Source organism: Manis pentadactyla, chromosome 9 (genome assembly GCF_030020395.1).
Source record: "Manis pentadactyla isolate mManPen7 chromosome 9, mManPen7.hap1, whole genome shotgun sequence".
Taxonomy (NCBI): Eukaryota; Metazoa; Chordata; class Mammalia; order Pholidota; family Manidae; genus Manis; species Manis pentadactyla.
Window position 1 is genome coordinate 46848700 of NC_080027.1, and position 13885 is coordinate 46862584.

The 13885-nt window shown below is 41.0% G+C and overlaps 1 protein-coding gene and 1 pseudogene across 1 annotated transcript; both read right to left on the reverse strand.

Annotated features, from left to right (window-relative positions):
- Positions 1-1055: 1055 nt before the first annotated feature.
- Positions 1056-2031, reverse strand: LOC118914898 (olfactory receptor 2D3-like; annotated as a pseudogene).
- Positions 2032-8670: 6639 nt separating this feature from the next.
- LOC118914892 (olfactory receptor 2AG1-like) lies at positions 8671-9615 on the reverse strand. Its single transcript, XM_036890197.2, has one exon. It carries the CDS (start codon positions 9613-9615, stop codon positions 8671-8673), a length of 945 nt encoding a protein of 314 aa, XP_036746092.2.
- Between the last annotated feature and the right edge of the window lie 4270 nt (positions 9616-13885).

The following is a 13885-nucleotide window of genomic DNA, read 5'->3' on the forward strand; positions in this document are numbered from 1 at the left end:
AGTCATTTGTGTTTTGTTTCTGTTACTTTGTTTTGTTTTTTAGATTCTATATATAAGTGAAATGATATGATAATTGTCTTTCTCTGACTTACTTCACTTAGTATAATACCTTTTAGTTACATTCATATTGTCACAAAAGGCTAGATTTCACTCTTTTTTAAGGCTGAGTAATATTCCGTATTTATGTATTGCTTGTTAACGTCTATTCATCTACTGATGGACATTTGGATTGTTTCCATATATTGGCTATTATAAATAATGCCGTGGTAAACATAGAAGTATATGTACTTTTTCTGACTAATGATTTTGTTTTCTTTGGATAGATTCTGAAAAGGGGAAATGCTGGGTTGTATGGCAGTTCTATTTTCAGTTTCTGAGAACCCTCCAAACTGCTTTCCCTAATGGAGCAGCACTCTTCTTTATATGACAAAAATGCTTGCAAACAGCTCCATGGTGGATTGGGTGGGGCAAGTGAAGGATATACATATAAGTCTGGAATATGAAGCAGGTGTGTGTGTGATGTATCAAAGACGTGTGCTGGAATATGTCATTCCACACCTTATTGTCTAGGACAAGAGCTCCCTCCTTTGTGGTTGAATTGAGAATAGCAGTATTTTGGGACTTTACAGAGAAAAGAAAGAGTTCCAATATCCAAATTTCAGGGTGAAAATAATTTTCAATTTATAGAAAATTGTAGAGCCTGGCATATTAACATTAGGTAGGATTCTAGGATCTGTGGATGACTAGATGATGTTGGCATGAGATAACTCTGGGAAATAGTGTGGAGTGTAGCATCAAAAGGCAGTGTCCCTGGGTGAAAGTGAATTGGTAAAACCATATGACAGTGTAAACTAAGACTCTTCAATTTTTAAAAGTAGCTTCTAATGTATTAGCCAAAGAGTTGTTACAAGGCAAGCAAACTGCAAACACAGATTAAGCTTGAGCAGGACAGCAGTAAATAAACCTGAAAATATTACAAAAGGTACAAGGGGATAAAAGATAAAGTGCTCCCATATGGTTATTGATGTCTCCGACTAGGATGGGAGAGGAAGCTGTTAATGGTATTGAAACAGTTTGGGTGGTCCTAATTTCCATGATTGTGTATCAATATAAAGAGTCTCCCTCTGAGAGCTCCACCTTCTAAATGCCCCCTTCACATCCTTGTTTCTCAGGCTGTAAATGAATGCATTCATCATGGATGTTATGACTGAGTAGAACACAGAAATCACCTTGTCCCCTTTATTTATTTTCTTGGAATGTGGAGGCATGTAGGAAAATATAGTTGATCCGTATGTTAAGAAAACAATGAGATAGGGACCACAGGTAGAAAAGACCTTGAGCCTCACCTCCCTCACTTCAGCCACACCACAGTAGAGATAATATTCCAGTAGGAGAAAAGAATGAGGCAGACAGGACCAAGGAGGATTACCACAGCCATTGCAAAGATGGCCATCTCTGTGCTTCATGTGTCTGCTGCAGCCAGCGTCAGGAGAGCAGGAGGGTCACAGAAATAATAATTGCTTACATTCTGGCCCTGGTATGGGAGACATCAAGTAAATGAGGTGTCTACCAGAGACACAAATGTGCCACAGGTCCAGGACCCTAGGACCAACTGGACACAAACCCTCTGGGTCATGAGGGTGGAGCAGTGCAGAGGCTTGCAGACAGCCACAGCGGTCACAGGATATCACTGCTAGAAGTGAACTCTACAGACAGCTGATGGTCAGGAATAAAGCCATCTGGATCGAGCATCTGGTAAAGGAAATGGTCTTTCTTGTTATCAGCAAATGGAATAGCATCTGGGGGATGATCACTGTGGATAAACAGAGATCAGTAAATGATATATTTTTAAGGAAAATGTATGGTGCATGAAGTTGAGAGTGTGAGTGAGCATTACAATGAGGAGATTCCCAAACACAGTCAGCAGGTAGATGATGAGAAATACCACAGAGAGCAAGATCTGGGTGTGTGATTTGACAAAAGGCTCGGCAAGATGAAGTCAGTCAGATAGGTCTGGTTTTCTCTGCCCATCGATGTTTACTCCTGTCTACACATTGCTATAAACAGAGTGACCAAAAGCTGACTACGATGGAGCACCAAATGCTTACATTGAGCATCTCCATTGAAGGAACAAATGTATTTGATTAAAAAAATTCTTGCAAACATGTAATAGACTTGATTTTCTAAAATTTCCATCTATATATTCTACTGAAACTATCTAATTTGAGGTATGACAAAACCAGAAATATGCCTTCTTGGTATCCTTGCTGCCAGTCGATTATCAGTTGTAGAGCAATTGCCTAGCACTTGTGTGGTTTATGTCAAAAACTGTCCTAGAGAAAAGTACATGTTATGTATGTGGACAAAAGGCAAAGGAAGCAAACATATTATATGGATTAAAAAAAAAAAAAAGAATCATCCCTCTAGTAGAAAGCCCAGGTTTTTCTTTTTTCTAGTTTACTTGTCAGTCAGCAGAGTTTCTTTTTCATTTCTTCAAGGAGCAGGCCAATAGTGAACTTTTCTTTTGTGTGTCCAAGGGATCCTTTATGATCCTTCCAAGTAGGAAGAGAGTTTTAAGAGACCATGGTGTTATAATCCACAGTCCTGGTCCTTTCCTAAATTCTTCACTGGATCAGAAAACCAAGGCTTGAAAGCAGTGTTAAAGAGTAAGGCATGACGGGACTCATCATCAACCAGGACAGTAGAGACGCCATTAGACCTAGGCAGCATCATATACTATGGAATTAGAGGGGCCCTTCATGGAGACTAAATGTAGCCACAATAGCTGTCTCTAGTGTTGCAATGTCTTATCTCGTGTAACAGTGTTTGAGCTTATTCATGCTGCAGTTTGTATCAAAATATTAATTCAGTTGGAGATGTGTATTAGTAGGAAATCAGGCACTGGTCCAGTACTTTGAAGCAAGCAAGGCAACACTTTTCAAATTCTACACTTTCTTGTACATCAGGAAGAAGCAAGGAATAGCATAGCTGGATCCAAGCTAAGAGGGAAGGAGATTAGAAAGATTTAGGGAAGGTAGCAGGGCCATGTGTAAATGGTTGGGAATCAGGGTAGGAGTCTGATATCCCTAGAAATGATTGAATAACTGTCTTAAGCCTGCCCTTTAGTATAAAGGACTTGTAAGAGAAGAAGTCTAGCCTACCTGGGAGGGCCATTTTGGGTTAAGGGTCAGTCAAAGACTGCAAACATAAAATGGTTTTCACATGTAAGATACTATATCTAACTAGCAGTGTAGAAACAATGTGGTCTGATCAGCTGTGGCTGTGTCACTGGCTTGTGGCCTACCAAGTAGGAATTGATTTCAAGACCGCAGGTTGACAGTGAGGATTCTACTCATGAATTTCCATCTAGATTGAATCTCAAACTGGGTCTACTCAAAGCATACAGAAAGACCCATGGGTTTTGAAGGACAGGGAAGGACTGGCAGGAGTAAATGAGACCTATTTTCCCTTTAAATACAGTGTCAAGAGAATACGCAAGAGGATCAGTAAAAGAGTCTGCAGAATCAATGGCCAAATAATTTATTGATAAATAGGTTCTTTTGAAACTGCGACTTACAGTGCAATAGTGGGTAATGTATGGATTTAATGGGTTGCCACCAGTATTTATTAAAACTGGAATAGAAAAGAAAATACCATCTTTCATAATCAAATGATTTTCAGAAAACATTTGTTTCAATTTTATTTAAGTGTGTGTATGTTCTAACTGTGGGTTTTAATATAAATTGTATTCCTTGGGGATAGTCATTCTCAGAATGTTTAAAAAAAATATTGCTCTAAGTAAAAAGTTCTCAAAAGAATAAATAGAATAATCCATTGCTACCCCAATTTTCCATTAATTTTAATAAGTACCTGTTTTCCTTACTTCATTATTAATTTACATGCAATGAACTATGCATATTTCACTTGTACAATTCATGTTTTGACCTGTTTATGTAATAATGTGATTTTAAAGGTATTTACTGAGTAATATGTGATTGTTTCTAAGCCTGTCTCCCTGACACAGGTCTGTGTTTATTCAGGGTAGTAATCCCATCTCATCTATATGTTTGCATCATGCAGCATGTAGTAAATTTTCAGGAAATGTTCACTGACTGAGTGCATGAATAACTTTACACACTCAGGACTGAACAGGCTCCTCCACAACACACAGTCACTGTCCCACACATACATCCAAACACTCCTAACTAAGTACTAACCATTCTTCTAAAGCACTCTGTGGGCTTCGGAGAGCACAGCTGATACTGGTCTAGTGTTATGATTTCCTTGGAATGGGAGATCACGTGACCAATCAGAGGAGAAATGGGCTATGAGCACCTGGGCTACTGGTTAGGTGAGAGGGTATCAGTGGTAGTTATTGTTCTTCCAGTGGAACACACCCTCAGTATGCAATCCTCTTCCCTTTCTCATTTTTAGCCCCTGAAATGCCATATGTAATGTGGTAGCAACTTGAGTACCAGGGTACTGGGGCAGCGGTTGCCCACACACCCAACATTACCACTCACTGAGATCTGGCTCCTTCCCACCTCCTGCACAATGGATGGCAAATTTGCAAGAAGCTCTGCTTTGCATCCTAGTTAGTGCCCTATGAATCCAGTGAGTATCAGCTGAAGAAAGTGTAGAAAAAGTAAAAAAGAAAAAGAACATCTATGCTAACAGAGATGAAAGGTCAGAGTACAGGAAGTTTCTGGGAGCTAAAAAGAGTTAGATACTTTGAGAGATAATGGTTCTTTTGTTTTTTTGTTTTCTCACAACACAAGCTGATTCCCTAAAGGAGAACCGATTAGCAAGATTTCCAAGGCTGAGGATGCCAGAGAATAGAAATAAGAAAAATCTTTTCCATATAGTCTGGAGGTATAAAAAATACGGACATGACCATTCTCCCAGGTAGACTTAAGATTTCTGGGTCTAGAGAGACTTGGTCTCTTAGCATCTTCCTCTTTCTTACCTGGAGACCTAGGATGAGTTTGTTCTAGAGATGGGGACCTCACACTGGGTACCTCGGAGGGCCATCCAGTGATCCAAGCTGCAGATCCTGAGTTGGGTATTGGATCCCAGTGATTCTCAGCCCTCCTAACAGTTGGGTATGACCTGGACTTTTCGGTGATTCTATTCCAACTCCGACTGTGTTCTTTGATGAGGTAAACACTTATTAAGAAGCATCAACAGTGAAGTGCATCTTATTCTGAGAGGATTCCTGGGAAGAGGCCCTGAGAGGTGATGCACACAGAATATTCCCTAGGGTTCTCTGTGGGCACAGCTCACTCTATTATATTTACATACAATGAGATGCCATGGGACCTTCTGTATTTTTTTGTAATCATGCTGAATTCTGTAAATCTCTAGTATTTCCAGCCTGAACAAAGAAAAAATTCTGCAAGTGCTGGGCCTGAGGAGGCCTACCATCCTTTCTCTCTTTTGGGAAACAAGATCAAGAGTGTAAAGTGCATGCAGGCAGACATCTGTGCATCCTTTACTTAAATCCCCAGAAAAGTAGAAACTTGCATCTCCCTCAGTATTTCTCTATTGAATGGGTCTGAAATTATAGTTCATTAGAGATTGCAGTGACCAGTGTTCAATAATCTTAGCTTGTCCTGAAAAATAACATATTTGAGATAATTTCTGTAAAATCAAGTATTTGAACATATGCTAAATACCAGGACAGATTCATATTTTTGTGAGGATTCTAGGTTGAAATTAGTGATGTATTTTCTCATCAATGTTTATTTCCTTTTATATGGAAAATATTGTAACCCTCTGTGTGTATTATGTCTCTAAATTTTCCTCATAAACGAATGCATGAACTCTATGTTTGCTAGAGATTCCTAAGGTGAGGGGTGAGCCAAGTACTGAATATCTGTCCCACCACTGAGAAAGTGCCATTGCCATTTTCCTTCCCTTGTTACTGTTTGGGTCATGTCTGCATTGAGACAAACAGGATTCTATGGACTCTGGATATATGATGGAAGTTCTGAAGGAGACAGCTTGATTATTCTCAGCACAAAGAAAAGCTTTTCTCTGTTAAATAAAAACAGCATAAAGAAAGAAGCAAGGCTTTTTTAGTAAATCTACATTTACTCATCTTTGAAATCTCTGGACATGGTCAATTTTTAATCACTGTTCTACTGGCAGGACAAAAGCACCCTTTATAGTACTTATTTTCTGCAGCATTAGAACACTACCTTGCCTTATAAAAACTTACTTGGAGCCAGAGTACATATCAGGAAGTGGTACTGCAGGACGTTTGAGAGGTGACCTTAGGACTAGAGTCTTAAAGTTAAGGGTTACAGTCTTAGCTTTATTCCTAATCACTTGATGTATATGACTTCTGCTGTATTTTTCTATAATATACCAACCGTAATAATAACTAGTTACATGAATTCTCTCTCATGTCTTTTTTCAGGGTAATTCCTTCCAAATAGATCCAGTTTGGAAGACTGTGTAAATGAGTGTGACATTTGGGTACCCTCCTCATCACTGCCCTCCTGATAGTCTTGGACTGCATAAAAGAGCGATGATAGCTAATGCATCTGTGGTCCCATAAAAGGAGAAGCAAAGTTCACGTGATCCACTCTCCTTATCCCCCAAGAGGAAGAAACATACCTCCTTGTCACCCATGGTCATCTGTGAAATCCAATGAGAAGACAAAAGTAAGTATATGTGATGGATTTGGGAACCTACGGGAAAGGGCTCTTCAACTCCATGTCCTCATTACTGGAGCAGAACTCAGAGGAGAAGAGGCTGCTCGTTGTCGCCCCCTCAGTGTAGTGGGTAGGACTTAGACATTGCAAGTTCCCTGCTCATAATTCATGTATATAACGAATATGATAATCATGATTTCATTAAATTCTTTCCCTTAAGCTGTAATAAATCAGGCACCAAGTTCTACCATTTCTAACTTATAAGTAATTCTGAAATCTCTTCTTTTCCATTGATTTCCTCTATCTTAGTTCAGGTGATTTATGCTTTAATGAAATCAAGTGATTTCATTATGATGTAATGACTGTATTATTGCTATACTTTACTAAAAGATTTTGCTGTCTCCTGTGCTTAAGAACATTGGGGAGGTGGGACCTGGGATTTGATTAGGCCAAGTCTGTTGGATTCTACTTTGTTTTAAATTGAATTTGTATGGATGGGGATAAATTCATATTTTCCTACAAAGTAGGATGAATATTTACATAGCTGGCTTAGTTAAACTTCACTAATTATCAGAGGAAATTATGCAATTTCTTAACTACAGAGGCTAATCAATTTAATTGTCATCATTGCACCCATATCCATATTAAAATCCAAAATTAAAAGAAAATCAGTATAATTTTGACTAACTTTGAACCTCTTCTAAAAATTTATCTGTGTCTCTTTTTTTTCTTGGAGGTATTACAGAAAGATCAGGCTAGATAACTTGAAAAGGCCAATAGTTACATCTCTTTAGGATTTTGATTAATGTGTGGAAGGAATATGACTAATATCCCATGGATCACTATTCAAATAACTTAGTCTTATACAGATGGACCTTAGTAATGAATGAAATACATGTGATTAGAGCTCAAAGCCAATGAATCCAGATTGGAGTTGTTTGGGAGGAGGAGGGAGAGTTTGTGGAGGCATCCTTACTACCGGTGGGGTAGTGGGATTTAGCACTTTGGAAGTGTGACATCAAAAGACGTGTTAATAGAGGTAATAGTTACCATCTAGGAAAATGAAATCTCATTTTATAGTAAAGTGGTCTCTTGATAAAAAAAAGTAGCTTGAACTAGTCCAGTTGCAATAATGCAATAATGGGCAGAGTGTAAGAGGTGCTGATGCACTTATGGGAAAGACCTATGGGAAAGATTTTGGAAAGACCATTTCTATTTTGGATGTCAGTTTCAACCATCTGCTCACATTCAGCAGTATTAATTGGAGCTGAGGCTTTAGAGGAGCATGTTCCCAGCAGGGAGCTCCTGCATTATGATGCTTACTACCAGATGTGATAACCGCTTTCACACACTGGCTTTAAAGCATGGATATTTTGCAATGAAACTTATTTGTAAACAGTGTGACTTGGAAAGCATTTGGCTGTCCTTGCACAGTTGCAGCTTAATGGGCTATCTAGAACCCAAAACCTAGGTATCTGATAGGAATATTTTTCTAGAATCTGGAGCAGTGAGTGGACCTGGCAAGATCTGTCCACAGTAAAGCATCTAGGATTATGACTACAAATTTACACTGATAAGGAGGTAAGAATTGAGAAATTTTGTCACTAGCAACTAGTAAAGCCTAATATTTGTATCTTCATTCAATACCTTCCTTTTCCTCTTCATTTTTCATTTCCTGCTTTAAATGGAATTATAAAAAAAAATTGTGGCTAACTTCCTGTGTGATTGAAAGGAAGAAAAATGTGAAGTCAAAAGTAAGACCATCTTTATCAGAACAGAAGGGAAAATTTAGTCAGACCCTGGGATGGTAATCAGAGAAATGAATTCATCCTTCACTGTTGAAACATACAGCTGAGAGAGAGTAAAATTGGGTCTCAAAGGCCAAATGAGGACTTACCTTTACTGTGGCAGATTTTCAGAATTTTCAAAATGTGGAAGGAGATAGCTCAAGACCAAGAGCAGACATGGAGCCCCATCTAGAAGCCACAGAGCTTCCACCTGACGTTGGCATCTACCATCTCCAGACAGAAGTAATCCTCCCCAATGCTCTCTTGAAGGCTCCCATTACCTCCTTATTTCTCAGACTATAGATAAGAGGGTTCAGTACTGGAGTAATGATAATATAAAATACAGAGAGGACATTGTCCTGTTGGGGACTATGGTAGGAACTGGGCTGGATGTACATGAACATGGCAGCTCCATAGTACATTCCTACCACAGTCAGGTGTGAGGAGCATGTGATGAGGGCTTTCTGCCTCCTCTCACCCGAGGACATGTGGAGCACAGCAACTAGGACAAACGTATAGGAGGCAAGGATAGCAGCAAAGGTAGGCATAAGAAAGAGCACAACCATCACATACACCATGAGCTCATATCTGGAGGTATCTGCACAGGCCAACTTCAGCAGAGGTGGGATCTCACAGAGCAGGTGCCTGATTTCTCGGGACATGCAGAAAGGAAAGTGCATAGTATATGAGGTGTGTATCACAGAGTTCAGGAAAGCCAGCATCCAAGATGTGGCCACCATGAGCCAGCAGACCCTTGGCCTCATGAGGACCATGTAGTTCAGAGGATGACAAATGGCCACGTATCTGTCATAGGCCATGAATGTCAGTAGCAGGTCTTCTGCACCTCCCACAGTGAGAATGGCCAACATCTGAAAGGCACAGCCCCCAAAGGAGATGGTGCTCTCCCCACGCAGATAATCCACTAGCATTTTGGGAGTAACTAGAGATGCAAACATCAAGTCCATGAGAGAAAGCTGGCTGAGTAGGAGGTACATGGGCACATGGAGGCGGGTGTCCATTGTGATCACCAGGAGCAGCAGGCCATTGCTGGTCAGAGCTAACATGTATAGGACTGCAATTGTGACCCAGAGCAGCTTAGGAGACCCACTGTTCTTGAGAATCCCCACCAAGATGAAGCCACTTCCCAGGGTGGAGTTCCAGAGCTCCATTCTGTGGTTTCTTTAGTCACCTGAAATTACACAAAATCTAGGTAAGGTAGTTATCATGTGGTCACTGGCGACTTGCTGGCTTTAGAATGTTATAGCCCTAGGCCGGCAGGAACTATTTGCTCAGTTTATCATACCACATTATAATTTTCATTCATGAATTAATTCATCAAATATGTATTGATCACCTATCGTGAAAAGCGCACATTTCCTCCTCTGATAATTTCCTTCAGTGTTAGTTTCCATCTGTGCAATAATGTACAAAGGGTAATTTGCGGATGACAACATTGAGAGAGAATTGGCAAAGATACTTTAATATTAAAGTTTAAAATATCTTTTTCTGAAAATTTGTCTTTGAAGCAGTCTTCAAAAGAAAAGGAACAATTGGAGAAGTGTCTGAGACTATTCATGGAGTCCTGGCCAGGCTCCAGAGAGTTAGTGTCATAGTGATAGACAAAATGTACTAGGCATTTATTATGTGCCAGATCTATCCTGAGAGCTTCCTCCCATCATTCCTGTGAGGTGGATGTAATTATTAAAGCTACTTTACAGATAAGGAAACTGAGGCACAGAGATATTATTTGGCTTTCCAGGATCATACAGTGACTAAATAACAGCCTGAATTTGATCCCTGGTATTCTGGTTCCAGAGACCACTTCCTAATGGCTGTGTTGTTCAATCCATCTCATGAAGAGTCATAAGGTATGGATTTTGGAAGTAAGGGTATTGTTGGGAAATTGATATGGAAGTTTCAGGAGAATGTGCGAGGAGAAGAAAGACTGCTGTGATTTGAGGAGTAAAGAGGAGGTGGGGAAGTTGAAATAGTGGGTAGAAAATCACACTTTTCTAGTTTTGAATGAAAAGGTAGAAAGATTGGAAAGTAGAAAGGGTGAAAGGGAAAGTAAGGTAGGCTTTCATATTTTTATCATTTTCGGGATAGGGGATGAATTTTGAGAATTTATAAAATGAAGAGAAGGAGTCAGTAGAGGGAGGCTCAAGTTGAAAGAGTTAAAGATACACCAAGATGCAAGAGAAGGCAGGAGGGATGTGTTTAACGAGAGTGAGAATGTGGCCTTGGACAGAGTTATGGGAATTGTATCTCCTTAGTCAAGGCAGGGAAGTGAGGATGGATGTGAATATTTATGAATAGAAGAAGGAGGAAGATCAGGGTAAGCTAGTAAGCAGCGCCGCTGGGTTAGAGAGCGATTACATCGGAATTCAGTATTCTCAGGAAGGAAACGTGCTTATCCACTAAGGGAGAGGACCCAGGCTCGAGAAGAGAGTGATGTTTTGAATGCTTGGTGAGAAGAATAGAACATGTTGCTAAAAAAGTTAAGTCAAAAGGATTTCTTGATGGGATTTAGGGATTAGTTATAGTTGAAGGGCAGGAAATTGTGCCATTTTTTTGGCTTATGTGCACATTTTTTTCCTCCACCTTTGGTACAGAATCAGAGAAGGTGGTAGCACTGACGTAGAGTTGGAGATTTGTGAAATAGATGGTGTGAGAGATTACAGGTGGAAGGGAACTGAGATAATTAGAGTGAGAATTTTCAAAACCCACCACTTCAGGATGGATAAGGATGAAGAATGGTCTAGACAGGATTGAGCAAAAGAGAAATAATAGAAGGATCAAGGAACATGTAGTTTCTTAGAGGCTGAAAAATTGTTATGAAACCTGAGGACTGTGTGAATTGGAAGAGCAGTAGGTTATAATTAAAGAGTTGATCATGTACTTCAAATCCAGAGGTGGAGCAGGAATAAATGGGGGCAAAATGCGTAGTGAATCCACTGGAATGGGTGGCTTCAACTGTCTAAGCATATAAGCTATTTGAATTTAAAACATGTGGAAGTGAGATGGGTCATTTCCATGGATCTAAAGTCATCCAAGACAATGACAGATCTAGGCAATTAGAAGACTGATCTAAGTGTGGAATTCCTCAAAAGGTGTGAAGAATGTCCAGGGTGGGAGATAAAAATGCCAAAGGATGAAATAACCTCAAGGACGAGAACATGTTACATGAGAATAGAGATGTAATGGTTTGGAAAATACTAATGGGAGACAAGGAGAATACCTCTTAACTTACAGAGAGGCAGGGTGCTGAACAATGATCAGAGGTCCCCAAAGAGGGCACCAGGAGTACAAGTTTCCTTGGTAAGAGCCAGGATTCAGTTTTGCAAGGAAGTGGGAGGCGTATGCTATGGATCAAGGAAGTGGCAATTTGTGTAGAAGGACCTAGATTTCAGACAACATAAAGGAATGTTCTTGGGTAAGAGAGTGAGGTCAGGTGTGCAGTAAGAGGTTGGGTAAGGGTCAGTAAATGCACAGCAATATGAAAAGAGTAGCTGAAATGATAACTACTTAAAATTTAGATGGTGACCAAGGATGTTAGGAATGTGAAGCCTAGTGAGTGAAGTGGCCTTGAGGTTATGCCTTCCTATTAATTTGAGCTCCTGCTGTCTCCCAAATTAGGTTTTATCTCTTTCCACAATCCTGTCAATATCCTTGGAGATTACCCCCACCTGGATTACTACAGCAGTCTCCTAATTGATCTCCCTGTATTCAGTCTTATCCCCTGCAATCCATTTTCCACACTGCGGTGTTACAGAAACCCCAATGTACGAACTCTGATTCCGTGTGCTTACTGAACATACTTTAATGATTGTCCTCAAGACCAGCTCCAATCTTCCTGGCCTGTTATCTATCCAACACAGTTCACGATCTGGCCAGGCTGATCTCTCCTGCCTCACTTCTTACTATGGCCCCTAGCCTCCCCTCCCTTTTTCATCCCTATTCAGACCCCACTTCCCTCCATACTGATCATTTTGAAATTCTTCAGGGAACTGTCTTCTCTTGCCTCTAGGAGTTTGCACCTGCATCTCCCTCTGCCACGAACGCTCCATTTCTTTCCTCTCTTCCCATCTCTTATACCCTTGATCCTTTTTCTTGGTTAAGGTTTCCCAATACTTTAGAACATTAGCTATTACTACCGTCTAGAAGCTTGCCTTGCCTCTCTCAGAGTGAATAGCTGCTGTGAATATTATATCCAAAGATTCTGATACTAACCCTTAAATATAGGCATTGTGTCTTATTCGTAATGTTGGTTCAATGCATAGCAGTGTCTGAATTATAGAATATCTCCAAGGGTTCTTTGTTGAATGAATGAATGAATGAACAAATCAGACCGACATTACTGAGATGTCCAAGACCTAGGGGTCTTCTGAACCAGCTGTATTTTCTAAGGTCCCACTCTCATTTCCTAAGCACTCACTTACGGACACCTCATAATATCCCCCAAACAGAGATGAAATCCTTACCTCAGAGGGATAGGAGCCACTGCTGGAAGATTCACTGCAGGCTGTGTAGCTTGTTTGAGGGGTCAAGAAGCACAAATAGAAATTAGGGAGTAAATAAAGCGGCTTTTACACCAGTATTGTGGATGGTCCCAGCAGTGAGGAGGTATGTGAGGTCAGTGGGCCCATTTCCTCCTATCTTGCTGGCTTTTCAGGCGCCTCCCTGGCAATGGGCAGCCTGGTCTCTGCCTGGCTTGCACTTCTGAGAGAGGAGTCACACAGGAACAAGAGGTTGCTGGTCTCCTCTCTTGAGTGAGGAGTTAGGACAGGCTGCTTCCCCAGCCCAGTGCCCCTGTGAGGGAATGTTTCTGGACACGGATCAGTTGTCAGATTGAGGTCACTGCTCGGGTTTTTAAAAACACTTCAACTCCCACTGGGCTCAGGAGGAAAAGATGAATGAAGGGCAAGTCCAAGAACGAGGACACAGGAGAGGACCCGCAGGGGGACCTGCCATGCCTGCCTCCCTCTCCCCAGTAGCCAAAAGCCAGGGCCCTGTCTTTGGGGGTGGCTTTTCTGCCTGTCTGTGTGATGACAATGTCTTTATCCCTCTATTCAGAGGTTTCGTTTAAAGGGAAATCCTCCCAGCTGACGTGATCCCTCCCTGGGAATGCTGACTTAGGAGACAGGATTCTAATAAGTCCCCTGAGCATGACTCCTGACCTTCCGCCTCGGCTGTCTTTGATCAGTCAGTGAGCTCTGCAGCCCAGGGGAGCCCTCCACCTGTGAAGGAGACACGGATGGCCGCGTCCACGTCCCTGACTGCACACACAGTGACTGAGTCTCGGGCTAGTCCTGCCCAGCGGCCCACACCACCGGGTTTAGTGAGGACCCGACCGGGACTCAGAAGAGCTGTGGAAGCAGGACTCTCTGAGTCTTTCCTCAATATTTTATTCTTTCACTGAACGTAAATGAGTGTGTGAGA

Coding starts and splice junctions, on each gene's coding strand:
- LOC118914892 (XM_036890197.2), bottom strand. CDS start 9,615: ATGGAGCTCTGGAACTCCACCCTGGGAAGTGGCTTCATCTTGGTGGGG.